The 18,300-nt window shown below is 46.7% G+C and overlaps 1 protein-coding gene across 1 annotated transcript in view; it reads right to left on the bottom strand.

Annotated features, from left to right (window-relative positions):
- arhgap10 (Rho GTPase activating protein 10) overlaps positions 1-18,300 on the bottom strand; it is a 47,183-nt gene that overhangs the window by 24,973 nt on the left and 3,910 nt on the right. The window contains exons 2-15 of the mRNA XM_062477569.1: positions 10,543-10,638; positions 10,218-10,279; positions 8,537-8,608; positions 7,995-8,096; positions 6,628-6,738; positions 6,171-6,275; positions 5,662-5,791; positions 5,417-5,523; positions 5,243-5,337; positions 4,302-4,383; positions 3,985-4,027; positions 3,715-3,783; positions 3,222-3,296; positions 377-461 (exon numbers count right to left, since the gene is read on the bottom strand). Of these exons, the coding sequence (XP_062333553.1) occupies positions 377-461; positions 3,222-3,296; positions 3,715-3,783; positions 3,985-4,027; positions 4,302-4,383; positions 5,243-5,337; positions 5,417-5,523; positions 5,662-5,791; positions 6,171-6,275; positions 6,628-6,738; positions 7,995-8,096; positions 8,537-8,608; positions 10,218-10,279; positions 10,543-10,638 (1,234 nt within the window). The remainder of the gene's footprint in view (positions 1-376; positions 462-3,221; positions 3,297-3,714; positions 3,784-3,984; positions 4,028-4,301; positions 4,384-5,242; positions 5,338-5,416; positions 5,524-5,661; positions 5,792-6,170; positions 6,276-6,627; positions 6,739-7,994; positions 8,097-8,536; positions 8,609-10,217; positions 10,280-10,542; positions 10,639-18,300) is intronic.

Here is an 18,300-nt window from a genome sequence, read left to right as displayed (position 1 = left end):
AGTCATCGTCTTGGTCCAGTACCAGTTGGTGAAGCAAGACGTGTGTCTATAGTAAGAATCCACATAAATATAAAGCTGGGATTATAAGGCACTATACAGTGAATGCCAAATGTGGTTTTGAGGAACAGTACCTCTGCTTTAACATTTACATTTAGTCATTTAGCAGACGCTCTTATCCAGAGCGACTTCCAGTAAGTACAGGGACATTCTCCCCGAGGCAAGTAGGGTGAAGTGCCTTGCCCAACACAACGTCATTTTTTGCACGGCCGGGAATCGAACCAACAACCTTCTGATTAATAGCCCGACTCCCTAACCGCTTAGCCATCTGACTCAACATGGAAGTTGAACACTCTTAGAGACGTATGAAGAAGCTTACCTCAGATACAGCTTCAGTGAACTAGTGATTGTTTTGACGTCCCAATCCTCGCTCGTCGACAGATCAATCTCATTGCTTTTCTCGTCTGGAATAAAATTAAAAAACATACTTTTATTTTTATACAAATCATGGGGGAGGGGAAAACAAACGTTTCCTTAATATTAATGAATAAAAAAAATATGAACTCCTAGTCCTAAATTAAACTGTTTTAAGGGGCCAGAATAAACTCAGACATAAACAACGTATGAACTTGATGATGCCAAGGCCCAGTGAGCCAACATGAGAGCGAGGCTCCATCCCAGAGGAGAGGAGGGCTGGGGGGGCTGGACTGTACACCGTGGGTGGATGTGGATGAGAAGGGTGAGGTGGTGTCATTCACACCTTTACTGACCTGTTTCTCATGAAGATACCGACTGCAGTGTATGCATGTGTGTGTGTGTGTACTGTAGAGTTTGTGTGCAAGGAGGGATATGAACTAAACATTTGAGTCAGACACCGGAGCTCTGGGCCAAGCTTTGGGTCACCGGGAGAACTGCGGCTTCTTGGGGTTTCTGCTCTCTGTCTCTCTCTTTCCCTCTCTCTCTCTCCTTCCCTCATTCTTTCTCTTCCTCCCCCTGCTTCTCCTTACTGTTTGGCAATGTATTTATTCCATCTCATCTGATCCCGCTGCTGCTGCCAGTAGGCCGGTGTGTTTATCTGGCCTCTCTCTGCCCACAAACCAGCGAGTCCAACATCAACCAACCCAGGGCTAACGTTTTCCCGGGAGGCTAACAGCCAAATGTGTGTGTGTGTGGTTACAGATGGTAGGGAGGAATACAGTATCTGGTGGTTGGTCAGTGTGTGTGTCACCATACTTGTGTGTGTGTGGTAAGTGAGAGGCTGTGTGTATGACTCCACTAATAGTTTATGTAGAGAACTTAAAAATCAAACATTTAGCGTTGCATAACAAATGACCTTTTTCACTTTGTTAGTAGCTGATAAAAGCTGTTAACACATGCAACATGGTGTGGATTTTTTCTTTGCATCAAGTCATATTTATGACTTCCCCGATGTACTGTGAAAAGACACCTGGGGAGTCATCCATCCCTCAGAATATACGTATCAGAGACAAGCTTAACACCTCGCTCGTGACTACGGTGACCTGTGAGGTTTTACAACTTTGTCGATGTGTTACCATGACATCTTGTTCTCAGCAAGGGTTCATAAGTGAGGCTGGGGAGTTAATCACTGAATGTCGGAAGGTTTTAATTATTATTATTATTTTAATCAAGTTATTTTGTTTTCTTGCTCTTTTCTGCCAGTGAGCTGAAGTCTCTCCCCCTCCTCCCCCTCCTCCTCCCCCCCCCCCACACTCTCCATAGGTTCTGTATGCACTGTCCATGGGTCACACTCTTTTGGACCGAGACACGCTCCTCTATCACTGGTGTCCTCTATGGCTGGAGCCAAGTCATGCTGGTGGGTGACAAGACGAGAGGATGAAAAGGGAGGAAAGAGGGAGAGAGGGAGATACTTTAAAGTCTTTCCTCGGGTCTGTGTTCACCCACGCAACACGCATTGGAATGCCTCTGCTAGGTGGGGAGCGTAAAAACACTGAGGGGAAATAGCAGCACTAAAAGAAGACTGAAATTGTGATTTCAGACCCATAATATAGGAGTTTAAATACCAGTAATTGAATAGAACACGTAGCAGTATGACATGGATTTAGGGTGTAGATGATTTACGTAGAAAGTTCTGCATCTATGGCCTCCAAGAGTTTACTAGGTAGAGTAAACCAGGCTCGGCCCTGCTCTCCCTCCAAAGACTGCAAGCTCCTTCTGAAGTTCCACACTCTGGTAGAGAGGCCTGCCAGACTGGAGAACGGTAGCGGAGTGTTAATGGGCTTGAAAGCGTGAGTCAGCAGGTTGTGAGGTGGAGGGGGAGGGAGGGTGGAGGAAGAGCGGAGGAGGAGTGTTGGGAGTTTTGGACAGGAAGCCGAGACAGTCTGGCGGCCGCCCGGAGTTTGTTGTCATTCCGAACACAGAGACCCGGAGAGGTGAATGCTGTCTAGTGAGGGAGAGAGGGAGAAACAGAGGAGAGAGATAGAGAGAGAGAGAGAGAGAGAGAAAGAGAGAGAGAGAGAGAGAGAGAGAGAGAGAGAGAGAGAGAGAGGGAGAGAGAGAGAGAGAGAGGGATGAGTGATGGAAAGATGGAGAAATTGAGAGTTCTGAATACAGGAGAGGGGGCCACGTGTGTGGGTGAGAGGTAGAGGATTGAAGAGAAACCAAGAGAGGAAAAAGGAAGGGAAAGACAGAGCGAGAGAGAGAGGGGGGGTGGGGGGGTAGAGTGGATGGGCAATTTAATTTTCCATCCCCCTCCTCCCTGAGCCAAACAGTTTCCCTGCAAGGGCGGACGAGGTGTGCGGGACGGTGCAGGCACACGCACTCACTCTGTAGCGTCACTGCTGCCTGACACACACACACACACACACACGTCTGCATGCCAATGAGAAAAGGAGGTGGAGGCAGGCACCTGTTGCATCAAGAACTTTGGAATATGAAGCTGATTATGCTAAGCTAACTCAGGAAGCCTGCCCGCTACAGTGTCTGAAAGTCACAGTATGTTGGGCATATTAATACAGGCTATTTATGAACTGCGAACCAGTAGGTGTAGGAACAAAGTAGAAATCCCAAGAAGACTCAGTGACATTGAAAACAGAACCAAAATGAGCCTGTGTCTGAATTTGAATTGGAGTCGGTGGGTCACTTTCCTAACACACTTTCCAAAACCAAGCACATCCTTGTTCAGACGCAGAGGGGGAGAAAGGTGAGTGTGTGTGTGTGTGTGTGTGGGGGGAGGTAGTTCTCACCAATCATGAGGCTGAGAAGCTTCTGGACCTTGGAGCTCACCCCTACAACCCTGTACAGACCCTGGTCGTTGATACCTGGTGACAGAAACATCCAACACGGTCATCACATGAGTCTGGAAGAACAGGGGTAGTGTGTGTTGAGGATTTGTTCAGAAGCAAGACCCTGACACTCTTTTCATGTACATACTTAAAATGCCTTCAAATGTTCTGGCACGCTGAAGTGACAAGCAAAAAAAAGCAATAAAAGAGGCAGACAAATGCTTGCTGGATAGTATACTGTAAACGGGACAAATGCATGAGCTTTGATCAAATAAAAGCTTTTATGTGGAATGGAGAGAAATGCGTGACTCAAGTTTATAGCTGCTCTTAATAGGGGATAGAGAAATCAAGTGTTGGCCATTGTTGATGCAAGCCTGCCCTCTAGCGCAGAGAACAAAATACTGCAGAGACACAGTTTCCAAGGACTAAACAATTTTTGCGGACTCCCACTCACCTCTCGTCTCAATAGCTTTGATGGAGTTCTTCACGAACGATAGGCCAATGTCATCTAGCTGGGCATCGACTGCGAGGAGATAAATAACATTTATTTGTTTAATTTCATAGTGATTTTGTGTATATATATGCACATATATACAAACCCACTATTCATTTTGGGTGGGGGGGGGCAGTGATTTTTTTTCGACTCGTTCTCTGATGCATCCCATGCAAACAAAAAGAGACTCCAATCCGGATTTAAATATAAGAATGCTCCCTGGATACTCACTTCCTCTTTCTTTGGAGTACGTCCTCCCTAGGTAATGACCAATCTGTCAGGGGGAAAACATCAGACGTTATGGTCGTCTCAGGATCCTAATCCTCCTTTTTCTTTTGCACTTCGATTAAACCGTTTCAAAGCTGACAAAATAAAGAGTCTCCTAATTGTAGCAGTAAAATCTGTCCCAAGCCTTTCTTAAAAAATTAAAAAAGGATTTGAATTTCAACGTAACTGGGGGTTGTAATAGGATGGCAGGGACAGAGATCAGAATATACACATTTGAAATCTGCAAACTCAGACAAACGATGTGCGTCATGGTGACTCACTGGCTCCTTCCCGCCCATGGCCTGCATCCAGAACTTGTGGTCGTCCTCGGACAGCGCCTGGACCGTGAGGACCATCCCCGGTCTGGGAGGAAGGAACACACACACCATAATGCAGGGTCAAGGCAAGGCTACAGATATACAGTATATGCAACAGGACGATTAACCCGATGAAACAACTGTTTGAGTGGTAGAGTGGTAGTACTGTTTGAATCCATGTTTTAAGGAAACAAAAGCTGGTTTGTGGGAAAGACTGAGAGTGAGGGCTTGCTGCTTGGCCTGTGTTGTTTGGTGTGTTTGAGCTTGGTTGTGTGATCAAGATTAGGTGTTTGAAATGGGACTAGATTCCATGACTAGTTTTTTTGAATTCCTTAGGCATCCCTCTCCTAACAATAGACAATGCTTAAGCTTGCATAGACAGTTACACATTACATCACTAGGGTGTGGGTGTGTGTGTGTGACCCGACTCGCATTTCTGAAACTGTTACGCTTGTGGGGGTGGGGGGTGTAGCTGGAGCTATTAACATGACAGACCTGCAGTGGAAACTGAGTTGAGTGACATATTGAGGGATTCATTACCGATGCTACGCGGCGGAGCACTCTTTCATTATCAAGCCACTGGGCCTCTAGACGAGACACTTTTAACACAGTGTGAGTGTGTCTGTGTGTCTATGTCCTCACACTACAGCTAATGGAAAGAATGATTGGAGAGTGTAACTTCAGGTCTGCGACAGTAGTTGCAGACAGTGAAGCGAGTTAAAGGCAGTGAGGTGAGTCGAGGGAATCACGTGAAAAAAGTTGTCACCCTGTAAAAATCCCCCTTCCTTTACAAGATGAAAGCACGACAGCGTGTTGTGTGTGTGTGTGATAAAGCTGTACTGAGTGCAGTGTATGAGCAGCAGTGAAGGACAGTTGGGTGAGGCGCGGGGGGGGGGGGGGTTTACCGGTCTGTTATCTCTATGTCTAGACAGAACCGACGGTCCAGCGTGTCTGTGGTTTTGCGGACGCAAGACTTGAGGGTGACCGATTCCGTCTCGCCCTGCGAAGGCAAAAAGACGGTTTGGAAAAAAAAACACATCGAAGCTGAGGTGCGTGTGTGCGTGTTGTGGCTCACTCACAATCTTTCCTCCGGAGCGGTGGTCGTAGGTCACCATGTGGAGGATCTTCTGCTCCTTGACGAACGTGCAGTACCGCTTCACCCAGCTGGAACCAAAAGGAGGTGGACCTGACGGAGGAGGACACATTTCAGCGCGACGGGGGAGAAGACAAACCCTTTAACCCTCCCAGGAGCAGGCTCTCTACCGACCCCCCCCTCCCCCGAGTGGCCACGCACTCGTGGGTCTTCTGGGAGCGGCCGTCTTACGTTTCTCCTGGACGTAGAGGTAGCCTTCGCTGCTGATTGGGCTGGTCTGACGGTACTCCTGGGGCGCTTCTCTGATCCGCTTCATCAGCTCAAACACCTCCGACCGGGTGCCCTCGAAACGACTCCGCGTCTGCAGGGTGGGGGAAGGGGATAGGGGGGGTTAGGGGGCGAGGGAGGGGTGTCCAAGGAGGAGGTCAGGGGGTTACGGTCAGACACGCCCCCGAGGAAATCACCTTCTTCAGGCGCTCAAGGTAACGCCTGAGGTCAAACACAATGCGGAGCTACAGGAAATGAAAACTTCCCCCCTATGAGAAACTCCCGTGACCCATGGGGCTCTTTTAAAAAAAGTGGAAGTTCTCCTGGGGTCAAAGTCAAAACCCAAACTACAGTCAAATTTCCAGACTGTGCCTCGGTGACAAGAGAAGCCTAAACTGAGAGATGGAAAGTCCCGTTGGAAGGATGTTACACCCCCTCCTCCTACACACACAAAAACATTTTTAAGGTCTCACATTCTGGATGTTTATCTGCAGGGCTTTCTTGTAGTGGTCAAAGTCCTTGGCCAGCTCAAAGCCTTGGTGGTAGAAGGTGAACACAGTCTGGAAGAAGGCCACCATCTAAAGAGACATGAACATTTCAGTCAAAATAAAAAGTCCTCCAAATTGCCACCTAAAAAGTCTTATCGTTAGGAATCCATGTACAGTAAAATGCAGTCTTCTTTTGTGGGTCTGATACACCACTTGCACACCCATGGAACACAGGAAGTGGTGAAATTGGTTTACAAATACAACCAGATATTGCAACAAAAGAGCCATGAAGACATTGACTGAAAGCCCAACACTGGATCCCTGCATGCAGTAGTCCTGATGCTGGGCAGATGCAGGGAGCGTGAGAGGGTGGACAGAAGCTGAAGGAGAGGTTGGGGTTGGGGGGTCATAAGGGAGGGGGGCAGCTTTCTCAGGTACTCACAGGTTCAACACACTCAAACTTTTTCCTCTCCTGGATCTCCTGCAGTTTGCACACGTATTCCAGAGACTCATCCTGGAAGTGCCGTCTCATCGTCTCCACCTGGTTGTCTGCCTGCAAAGGAGGAAGAGGTGGAGGAAGAGGAGGAGGAAGCGGAGGAACAGGAGGAGGAAGAGGAGGAACAGGAGGAAGAACAGGAGGAGGAAGAAGAAGAGGAAAAGGAGGAAAAGGAGGAGGAAGAGGAGGAGGAAGAAGAGAAGGAAGAGGACACATGCTTAGCATTTCGGTTTTGATACAGTAGAAACAGCAGCAGTAGAGAGAGGAGAGAGAGAAATCTAGAGAAACAGCAAGATTACTTCTGACTTTTTATCCTGGATATAAACGAACCGTATGAAAGCTGAATTTGAACCGTATTGTACATTTGGATCAACTGAGTTGCTTGCTTAATAGACCGTTAATCACATTAACGGTAGCAGTTGCTTGACTCGTTGAAGCTGAAGATTTTCCACGAGCGCAGCATATACATGTACCGGTCCGTGCCTTTGTTTATTACAAGTGTGAACGTCATCACAAGAGTTGAGCCGGTTCAGAGCCTCCGTGACTGTGAACATCTCGTTCTCCTGTATATCCGGCGCTCAGATAGTGATCTAGTGTCAGAGACACAGACCCTCGCTTCACAAGGGTGGAGTAGGAACCGGACGGCCTCGCAGCACAAGAAACAAAACATCAGTTTTTAAAAGTGCTTCCTCTGCTTGGTGTATACACAACATACAGGACCAGGGTCTGTGTGGGTCTGTCAAGGCCGTAAATGGCTGATGTTTTCACAGGGGCAATTTACACAACATGGCTGGTATTGTTTGGTGATGGGATGGGAATGCGAGTCTGAGATGTGCATCGGTGTGAAAATTGTATTTGTTTAAAATAGTATTTACTTAAGAGGACACTTTGGGATTGTTGTTCATGCTTGAGTCTCCCTCATTTGATTTTGTCACTGCATTAATCTCAAAATGAGATGACCTTGGACAATGTAGTTCCGCACTGCATGCTGGGAGTTTCTAGAGTTTGTAGAGAGGCTAAAGGCTCTGTGATGGTCCTTGGTGGGGCAGAGTGAAATTAAGTTGAAGCAGCCAATGGAAGCACACACAAAACCACAAGCTCTCACATAGACATGCGCGTGCACATGTGCCCTCTCCCACTCCTACTCCCACTCCCACTCCCACTCACACGTCCACCCAGAAGCACATCTGAGCCAACCAAGACCAGGAGAACTTATAACACCAACCAAATAATCCTCCTTTCAGTTCCAGATGAGGAGCAGTTTCTGGCATGCCGTCCATTTTCCGAGCGAGCAGAAACACAAGGAAAAGTACCTCCTGTAATTGCGGCTCCTTCTTCTTGGCTGACATGTTCAGAAGCTTCTCCAGTGAGCTGTAGTACTTCTCCGTTTCCTTCTCATATCTCTTTCTCTCCATCTGAAAAGGGATTGAAGCAAACGTCGAAATCACAACATCTCTCTTTAGGGTGCGAATTGCGGGGGGTTTGGGGGGGTCTGACCCCCCTAATTAAGACTTGGACCGCCCCAAAAGAGGTAAAAACAACAGTTAGGGGGGGTCGATACACGCCCTGGAGAAGAAGTTGACCCCCCCGATAGTCATTGTATAATTCGCACTCTGTATATAACCGTTATAACTATATTTAGAATAAAAATACATTGCTCTTAAAATCCTACGCAGATATACTGTATAATGCATGTAGTCCAAAATTCATTACAGGACATGTAAGGTCATTCTGGAAAGTTTTATTGCAGACACTGTCCAACTCCACTGCTGGGCTCAGAAGCAACGGGATTTAGGGGCTCAATATGGTTGTGCACATGGACAGCGCACTGCCAGTGCTTCCGTGGTAACGGTACCTTGGCTGCGCCCAGCTGCTCCTTCCTGAACTTCTCTAGAGGTTTCATCAGCGTTTCCGTGATGTTCTTCATCTGGGACAAGAGGAGGAGGAGGAGAATGGACAAGAGGGAGAGAGAGGGAATGCAACAGCCAGAGGGGGAGAGCGATAAATCCCAGATTCTCAAAAAAAAATTGTATCTCTCCCATTTTGACCTGGCTGTATGTATGTATGTATGTATGTATGTATGTATGTATGTATGTATGTATGTATGTATGTATGTATATATATATATATCTCTCTTAGGTCAGTTCTCTAAAACTTTTTTTACTGACACATTGAACTTTAATAGGTAGGATAAGAAATATCCACTTCCATGAATCGGAGGAGTCAAAGGGCAAACCATTTGTAAAAGACAACTTGAAGTGCTAACTGAGCGGCTCCAGTGAGGTTATAAAGTAACCTCACTAACATCACATTATATTAACGTTGCAACATTGCGTGTGGCTCACTGAATTCTTCATCAACAAACGATGAACCTCTGGCCCCACAGGTCACACTTTGGTTTCTTTCCACCTCTTGGGGTCTCGAGGTTGGACTACGAGCCCTTTCTTCATTTATCTCCCTATCACTCCATCTCTGAACCATCCATCTATCCTGTCCTTCACTACCTTCAGCGCAGCTCCTGGCTCTCGCTATCACTCCATCTCTGAACCACCTATATATCTATCCCTCCCTCCATTCCCCTCTCTCTGCCCAGAGCAGGTCCTTGTTCAAGGACATGTCTGGGCCTGCCAGACATCGCGGTGGTGCAGGTTGTGATGTCACAGGGAGATTTCACGCATTGTTGAGTTCTGCTGAGTTAGGGCTCAGAAGCCCTGCGGCCCCCTTAGTTAACCTCAGGCCACTGTGTTAAGCAACTCCTTCAGCGTCTCACACACACCTCAGCAGTTGCTATAGACGTAGACAAAGACACATGACGAGGCCAGACAGAGAGGCTGGGGACAAGGACTGCGTGAATGCAGACAGTTGGGAGAGAATATTCAAAATGACAAATGAGCATTTTATAATGTATCCAAAGTGACGTCCGGGGGGGGTGGGGGGGGGGGGGGGGGGGTCCAGCTATACCTATCCTCCTCAGTAGTTCACAGCTTCGCCTTGGACTCGCACACCAAAACACAAAGCAAGGCTTTCAGAGACCAGACATGATGACACCGCAGTCACAAGCTCCCAGAGGAAGCTTGGAGGTTTACCAACCAGAAGAAGAAAGACCTGACCGGAGCTATTAAACAAGAAGTACGTTTAAAGTGAGCTGCCTGGAGGGAGTTTCCTAGGAAAATAGTCAGTCTGCTGACAACCATGCTTCTACAGCGACGTGACTCAACACGAAATCTTGCACAAGCGGTAAAGGCAAAGGTAGCCCTGGTCTAAGATACTCAGCCATCGCCTGACACCCAGCCTAAACTGACAACACTACACCTTTATCCCTAAATGAAGCTTTTCCTTTAAGGTGGTGTCCAATTAAGTTGATTAGCACATTGTTTCGTTCGTTTCCTGTGCAGACTCACTCCTAACCCCAGTGTTATCTGGAGCAGAGTGTCAGTAACCTTTGGATAGATGAGGGAGGGGGGGGAGAGGCTACTATAAAACACACATGACACACTTCCCCAGTCTGGAGGCTGGCCTGGACTAGCTGTGCTCACCATAAGCTCTCTTTGGTCCTCCAGGTTCTTAAGAAAGGAGGAAAACTCCAACAAGGATTCATCTGAAATGACAATAACACATACACACACACACACACACACACACACACACACACACACACACACACACACACACACAACACAAACATACATTAAAGCAGGTGTCCACAAAGAGAGATAGGGAAAATTATACCTTATTTAGTGGTAGATTAAAAGAATAGAAAATGGAACATCAAACATCAGTCAGTCTGAGGCAGAATTAGCAGTAACCAACTGTAATGGAGTGTGTTCAAAGCTGAGCAAAGAGCAAAGCTGAGCGACTCACCGATGCACTTCTCATCGTCAGTCTTGGCGTCTCCGATGTACTCAAACTGAAATTCTCCCAGGCAGTTGGCAAACTTCCTCTGAGCCATCCCAAGCTCTGGTCAAATACAAATAAAATAACAATTGTTTGATTAATAATATGGATATAATATACATGACTATGTACACACTACTGGCTATATTCGTTATTATTATACAGATATATTTTGAAAAAAAAAAAATAGGATGTTCTTTTAGTGTGGACAAGTGAGGAGAGAGTTACTACTCATACATTACTCCTCGTTTGTTGGAGCGCAAAAAAGCGGATTATTTTGCAGATTAAAACACTGTTTTTTCAGTGCCTCATGTCTGGTGCTCTTGGCATTGAAACTAAATCCATGAGTCATATAGTTTATTATACACACACACGTACACACTCTGCAAACATCCTGTTAGCTTTGTTCATGACCCGGAGCACAAGTCTGTTCAGAGTAAAGGCAGACTGGTCAACAGGTGCTCATATCTGACACAGTATTTTACAGCATAACCTATTTAACGTAGGCAAAATCAACCACATCCTGTACAGTTGGGGGTTGGGGTAGCTCAGATGGAGAGTGAGCAAAAGAGAGAGGAGAGGGGGGCGGGGGGGAAAGGGAGAAGAAAAAAAAGACAGAACAGGGAGGAGAACAACAGGAGCACAACATGGTCCGTTTACTTCTTCTGAATCTGCACCACTGGATGTTAACATAATGGCTGAAGGAGAGACAGAGCCCTGCGGACCAGCCCTCTCTTATTTCAGTACAGAGAGCAAGGATCTCAGGGCCAAAGGAGCTCCCATAGGGAAGTGTGAGAGAATGTAGCAGGGGGTATTTTAAGACGGGAGCTATGAGCAGTATCCTGAGCTGAAGTGTCGTTAGCTAGGGCAGCTGGCTGTGTCCCTATAGGGGAAGTTCAGCTGGGTTTCTTGCATAAGGGAGATTCACAACAGACCTGCACAGAGGGATGGAGTGAGTTATTAAGACCATCCATGGCCAAGTACATTCTGCTGGCATAGAGGGTACTTTCTTTGCCACCTTTCTTTGAACATAGTCAACAAAGTCTGAATTCAGGTCTGACACTCCGGGGCTCTGCCTCCAGTGAGTAATGTTTGACCAATAGGAGAGACTCGCTGTCTGAATGGTTTGACACCCTCGCATCTAAACAGTTGCTTCCTTGGCTTGGATATCGGAGAAAATGTGGGCCATGTTGAATTTCCTGTGCAGCTGCCGTACCCCTGGCAGTTAAGCAGCTTACACCCACATCTCACCTAAAAAGTCTGTTCAACCTCTAGGAACTGGGTCCAGCGTGTGTGTGCGTGTGTGTGCGTGTGCGTGTGTGTGTGTGTGTGTGTTGGATTATACTGGGGGCCAAAGCTCTATCATGTGAGCTCATATGGACAATGTCCCCCTGGCACAATGCATCAGCCTGCTTCTGCCTGACTCACTGACCCAGAGCCTGGTCTTCATCATGACACGTGTGATGGTAACCTGGGATAAAAGTCCAAGAAGGGTGCCATACTCACTGCTATTCACACAATATCTACTACTGCCTTTTAAAAAGACAGGTTATTCCCTGTTCTGCTGTACACATCTAAAAACAACAATCATCTAGGAAAGACTTTTGAAAATCAGACATTCCAGATCAAGCTCGCTTGAGCTCCAAGAGAGTTTGGAGATGCACTGGCCCGCCTGCCGTCTGCAGCAGGCTTGAGACATACAGTCCAGCTGTGTAGTCAAAGGAGCAGTCATCTGGGGCCTCATGTATAAAAGATTGCGCAGCTTTCATACCAAAAGATGGCATACGGCCAAAACTTGAAAAGTCCATACGCACAGAAATATTCACATGTATAAAAACCGGTCGTACGCCAGGTCCTGCGCACCTTTCCTTTATAAATCACAATCAACGTGAGATTGACCGCACGTGAACGAGCCACTGACCCCGCCTTGCCTCCTCCCATAAATGAATATGCAGATGGACTATAAATGCGCTCCTGAGGTCATTTCTTTGTCTGAATTAAAATGTCTAAACACGCAAAAAAGAACAATTTCACAGACTGAGATCGACACAATTGGCAAGTTTAGCTAAAGGTAAACAACAGCCTCCAAATATAGGCCCTGATCTCAGCGCCTCACGTTATGCGATACCAGAGATGGGCTACTCTGACAATCGCTCATCATGAAGTGCCAGCTAAAAACTATCTGAGCAACGCTATGCCTTGAAACAATGCAGATAATGATTGTAGGCTCATAAGGAGACTAGACTGCAGAATGTCCTTGAATTTGACTCTTTTCATGTGAATGCTTTGACTGTATGATTTAGTCTTCGATTCTATGATGTAGTTAAACCTGCACTTACCCTAACCCAGTACCACAGCCAAAGTCAACTAAGCGGCAGGTCTGACTGTCAAAATTATGGATTGGATCTTTAAGCAAAGCGGGTTGGAATGTGACAGAGGAGGGTATTATGGGATGCCTCAAGGTTGTCAGGGTGTAATCAGACTTGGGTGTAGTGAGTGACTAAATTATACATAAGGAGATATTGTCTGAGACGTGTCCTCACATGTACACACGTGCGTGCACACACACACACACACACATTGCAGACAAGACACGGTTCAGACAAAATACCAAATGTGAAACCACATTAGTTTGTCTTTATAACAAGACCCATGCTGCAAAGCATCGCACAGCATCACTTTTTCATTTGACAACCACAACACTGATGGCATCCGTGTGTTTCCTGTCGGCATCCGTGTGTTTCCTGTCATCTGAAGATCACAAACTTGCTGCAATATGTTAAGACTAGTGAACTCCATAAGAAGCCCCGATGAGAAAAATGTGAATTCATTCTGGTGGCTAACATGCTGATCCTTGCTTGACGACCACAGTTAATGAATGTTTTTGGTATATAAGAAACAACACTTGATATAAAGGCTCATTAATTAAAAGCAGTCATTCAACAGTAACCTGATTCAAGACTTTAACATGTTCTCCAAAAGCATCTCAGAAGTGCTAGTCACCATGATGTAAACCAGCACTGTGTGGGAGTAGTTAAGTATGGGTTTGCTGCAGTATTGTCAAAACAGCCGTATGGCCACCACAAGCCAAGTCATTATTTTGGTAGCAAACACAAACTGCTGAACGTGGCAATTTACTTAGAATCGATTGTGGCACTCTGCACACTCAGTCCAGGACATGATACTCTGACCACTTTGGGGTCCATCTCAACAGTCTAGGAGAGTGGTCTTCAACCCTGTTCCTCAGGGTTCAGATGTTTCCCTGCCCCAACACACATAATTCTAAATGGGTGTTATTCGGCTTCTGCAGAGCTTGATAACAACCCATTCCTTTGAGTCAGGTGTGTTGGAGCAGGGAAACATCTAAAACATGCAGGACAGTGGACCCTGAGGACCAGGCTTGAAGACCACTGGTCTAGGAGATGACCTTCTCTTATTTCCTTCAACTCATCGAAAACGAGGAATGCAGGCGAATTGTTAGCAAAGATCTGAATGAGAGATAAGTACTAGGTAGCTCACAGCCTTATGTTCTTACTTGCCACTGTGATTTCCACCACACCACCAATTGGAGAACACAGAGGATATTACATCAGCATACATACATACATACAGCAGACGCTCTTATCCAGAGCAACTTACAGTAAGTACAGGGACATTCCCCCGAGGAAAGTAGGGTGAAGTGCCTTGCCCAAGGACACAACGTAATTTTTCACGGCCAGGAATCGAACCGGCAACCTTCTGATTACTAGTCCGATTCCCTAACGCTCAGCCACCTGACGATACTACTTTGCATTATCGTGACGAACCTCTCAGACAGTCATTGGGAGGCATTACCTCTGGTAATCCTGCCTCCACCCTGCCTGCCAGGCTTCATCCTGCCTCCACCCTGCCTGCCAGGCTTCATCCTCATTGTTCTTTCAGAGGGCACATCACCAGGGCTGAGCCTGCTGGATTCTGTTCCCAGGGACGGTGCCAAAGCTAAATATGTGGTCATCAGTCCCGCCCTGTGGCATTGTGGGTAAAGGTTGATCCGTGATCAACACACACACAGGCGCCTACCCACACACGGCGTCTGACATGGGGATATTCTTGGGAGGGGCGTTGAGCAGTGCCTGTGTTCAGACACATTCTTCTCATTGAACAAAACTGCAAAAACGCTGCTGAACAGTGACGAATACTGTTTACTTGAGTTTGAGCCCTTGAGCTGCAGCTCCGGTTGGCAAACCTATGATTTCTCTGGAAAGATAAACGTCATCTATGATGCAACTGAGAGCTCCAAACACAGTCCATCACACGCCTCTCTTTTTCATAATAGTGGCTCCTTAGAAAAGGTCCTTCTGATGACTTTGCAATCTGAATATTAAACATAAAGGAATTCATGACAACATTAATAGCCGTAGTCTGGTGTGAGCAAATGGAGTGGAAAATTCCACAATGCGCCCCTCCCCATGGCAACAAAACATGTTTTGACAACATTCCACTGAGGAAGCCCTCATACACTGTATACTGTACTTGGAGTAAGTCAGGGGACCATTTCATTGTTGACAGTGTCAGATTAGAGAGACCATCACAACAGAAGGAAGACTGAGTTGTGATGAAGGAGCCAAGGGGCCAACCCTGTACGGTATGAAACATGCCCATGAAGGCATTCCTTTCAAATGGGTCCAAAGGCTGCTAGTAAAACAACACGCATTCCTTAAAAAGGATCATGTCTTGAAGGGCTCTGTGGAAGACAGCTAAAGCATGTGGAGGCTGCTAATTGGGCAGTCAGTGCAATACTGCACAGCAACCAATGCAAAGCAAAAACAAACAGATAAACTTAGTATGCATGCCGGATAACAGCCCAATTATTAAAAGGCAAAATTACACTTAAGAGATAACTTTGTTGGTGTTATGCTATATCCCACTATTTTCCATCCATTGTGCACACTGTTGACAGCAAGAGTTGCATGGGGGGGGGGGTACTCATTCTCCCTCAGGGATGAGGGGATGGTTGAGAGATGAGGGTCTGTGTCGGGGGAGTGGGTAGAGGAGTATGCTGTCACGACTCAGGTCATGGTTTACAGTGAGAGTGCACACTAGAGACAGTGATGTCAGAGGATAGGTTTGCCAGCCAGTTGATTAGCCCCATGTGTGTATGAGGATGAGGTGGGGGCTTGCATCTCCACTCTGGTTTCAGCCCTGAAACTGCATCTTTTCTTACATTTCCCTCTCTCTCCTTCTTTCTTTCTCTCTCTCTCTCTCTCTCTCTCTCTCTCCACTTCCCTCCGCTCCCTTGGGGTTAGGGCAACTGATAAAGCAAGATATCAGTCGCTGCAAAGTGTCTAAAGCTAGCTCATCCCATTACGTAATACCTTGAACCATGTTCAGAGAGAAGGCAGGAAAACACACACAAAAATATTTAACTGTGTAAGCCTTGGCCTACACTTCAGTCACTGTATAATGTCAATTCAATTCCAAGGGCAGCCATCATTGAGATATGATCAGTGAAGCAATAACAAAGAGTGGCAGGCAAGGGGTCTGCATTTACAGATCTGAGCGATAGCCTTTATCCTCCGACACAGAACAAACACAGCGAGACACGGACTACCCTAGAACGAGGCGAAGGCATCAGCCAGTCCTCGCCTTTTAAAGCAAGGCATTTCTGCGGAAAAACCTGGGAACTGTCTAAAGACTCTCGGCATGTAGAAAACCAGAGACCCCCTGGCCACTTGTGTAAGTGTGAGTCATGGAGGCACAACCTTCCATTAATCTGATATTGCCGGCCAAGTTTCCTTTAACAGGAAAAACATGCGGTGGGGAAAAATAAAAAAAGGAGGAGCCTAGCGGTGTGACATAAACACTGGCGCCCCTACGAAGCAGAGGGGGGAAGGCAAACAATGAGAACAGCCTGGGAGGGCATTGTGACACACAGCTCTGTGGTAACTGCTGGGTAGTAGTGAGGCCATATCCAAGCAGGGTGGATTGTAGACATGTCCTTAGGCTAGCTAAAGACAAGGACACCAACTAGAGGAGATTTGAAATGGGGTGACAATCTCAGGTGCCGTTCAAGTCTCCTCTGAGAGAGCTCAGAGATGCACTTAAAACACCTGCGCGTGACTTTGAAGTGGAATGTGTTAGCTACCAGATTATACCTCGCAGCCAGCATGAGAGCGGTCAAATACTGTGATGACTCTGTGTTTGCGCTTCACCCTGTTCCATTCATCAGCAATTTACCAACTGCTTATTCATCCGGGGGGGGGGATCTTGGTCCGAGATTGTTTGTGTTGAGAATTTAATTGCGTACCACAGCGTGCTGACTTGAAACTGTGGCACGTTTCCCCACAGGAAAAAGTCACACCCGTTTGTTCCGAAGTAACCAAGTGATCCCATTACATGAATGGAGGTGTGTGAAGCAAGGCTCACACCAGTTGGACGTGTTTTTTCAAAAGCGTTTCATGGTGACTTTGCCTGGTGCAGCTGTTCTGAGGGAGAAGACTGTCATGGACAAACCAGCCTGGACTGTGGGTGGTGTCCAGGCTGAATCATCCTGCTGTACAGAGCATGCATAATTGCACAGTGCAGAACATAATGGTGAGTCCTAAATTGCAGTGACGTCATCTCAAGCGTCAAGAAAGAATCATGGGTAATTTCCGTCTTGACGTAATGTTGTCCGTTTGACTTTTTTTTTCTGTTTCTGTTTGTAACTAATTTGGACCATTTTTGTTTGGTAGGAGTAATATCTTTTCGATGGAGTTATCTATTCCCAGCTCCAATGTTAAGACACAGTGGAGCTTGTTAATCCCACAGCACCACACACACACACACACACACATGCACGCATACTTACGCAAGCACACACACGCACTCACACACACACAAACGTGCACACACACGCGCACACGTATCCCTACACACACACACAAACACCAGTCAAACCAGTCTCCTTCATCCTTTTCAGCAGTATTGTCAACAGTAGTAATACAACAGCCAACAGCCTACATCCACATTACAAACGATCCATAAAAAGGCCTGTGAGCGCCGTAGTCAAAGAAGAATCATTCAATTGTATGATCAACAAGTCCACGGTGTGTGTGTTGGCGCCTGTTTAGGCAGCATGTTTATTATGATTTCTCCAGGCTTATCTGATATGCCACTTTGGGTCAGCACTGGCCTGGCCCAGGCCTTCGCACAGTTCACCATGTTTACATGACCATGCCTTTCCCCAATCCTTCCTGTTCCACTCGCCCATCTTTCCAGTCGGAGCAGTCCAAGCTTCGATCCCAGGCCCACCTTTTTCCTCTCCGGAGGCCTCCCTTGCTCTCTCTTGCTCACCAGTTTGTTCCGTGCCCCGTTGTTCGACCCCCTTCATCCTCTCTGGTGTGAGACAGCCGAGGTATTACCTCATTCTTACTCTCCGGGTGCTTTAACATCAAAACAAGCTGGTCCTCTGAGACCGCAGGGAACGGCGGGCATTAAGCTCCTCATCAACGTGCAGGCTTTTTCAAGAACCACTTGGACAATCTTTCAAGCACCTGAACTTCTGACTTCAGCCCATTTAAAATGACATGTTTGACTAAACAGTCCTGCCTCTGGAGGATAGTTGAACTGGTCTGACAGGCTCAGTCCGATGGCCTTGTGTTCATCAAACTTCTGGCATATGTAGAGCTTGGAGAGTGGATTTCTCAAAGCAGGTAGCACTAGTTTGATTGACATGGGCTTATTTTACATATATTTTTCCATCAG

Source organism: Osmerus eperlanus, chromosome 14 (genome assembly GCF_963692335.1).
Source record: "Osmerus eperlanus chromosome 14, fOsmEpe2.1, whole genome shotgun sequence".
Taxonomy (NCBI): Eukaryota; Metazoa; Chordata; class Actinopteri; order Osmeriformes; family Osmeridae; genus Osmerus; species Osmerus eperlanus.
Note: the sequence above shows the minus strand (reverse complement) of the source record. Positions and strands in the feature narration are given on the sequence as shown.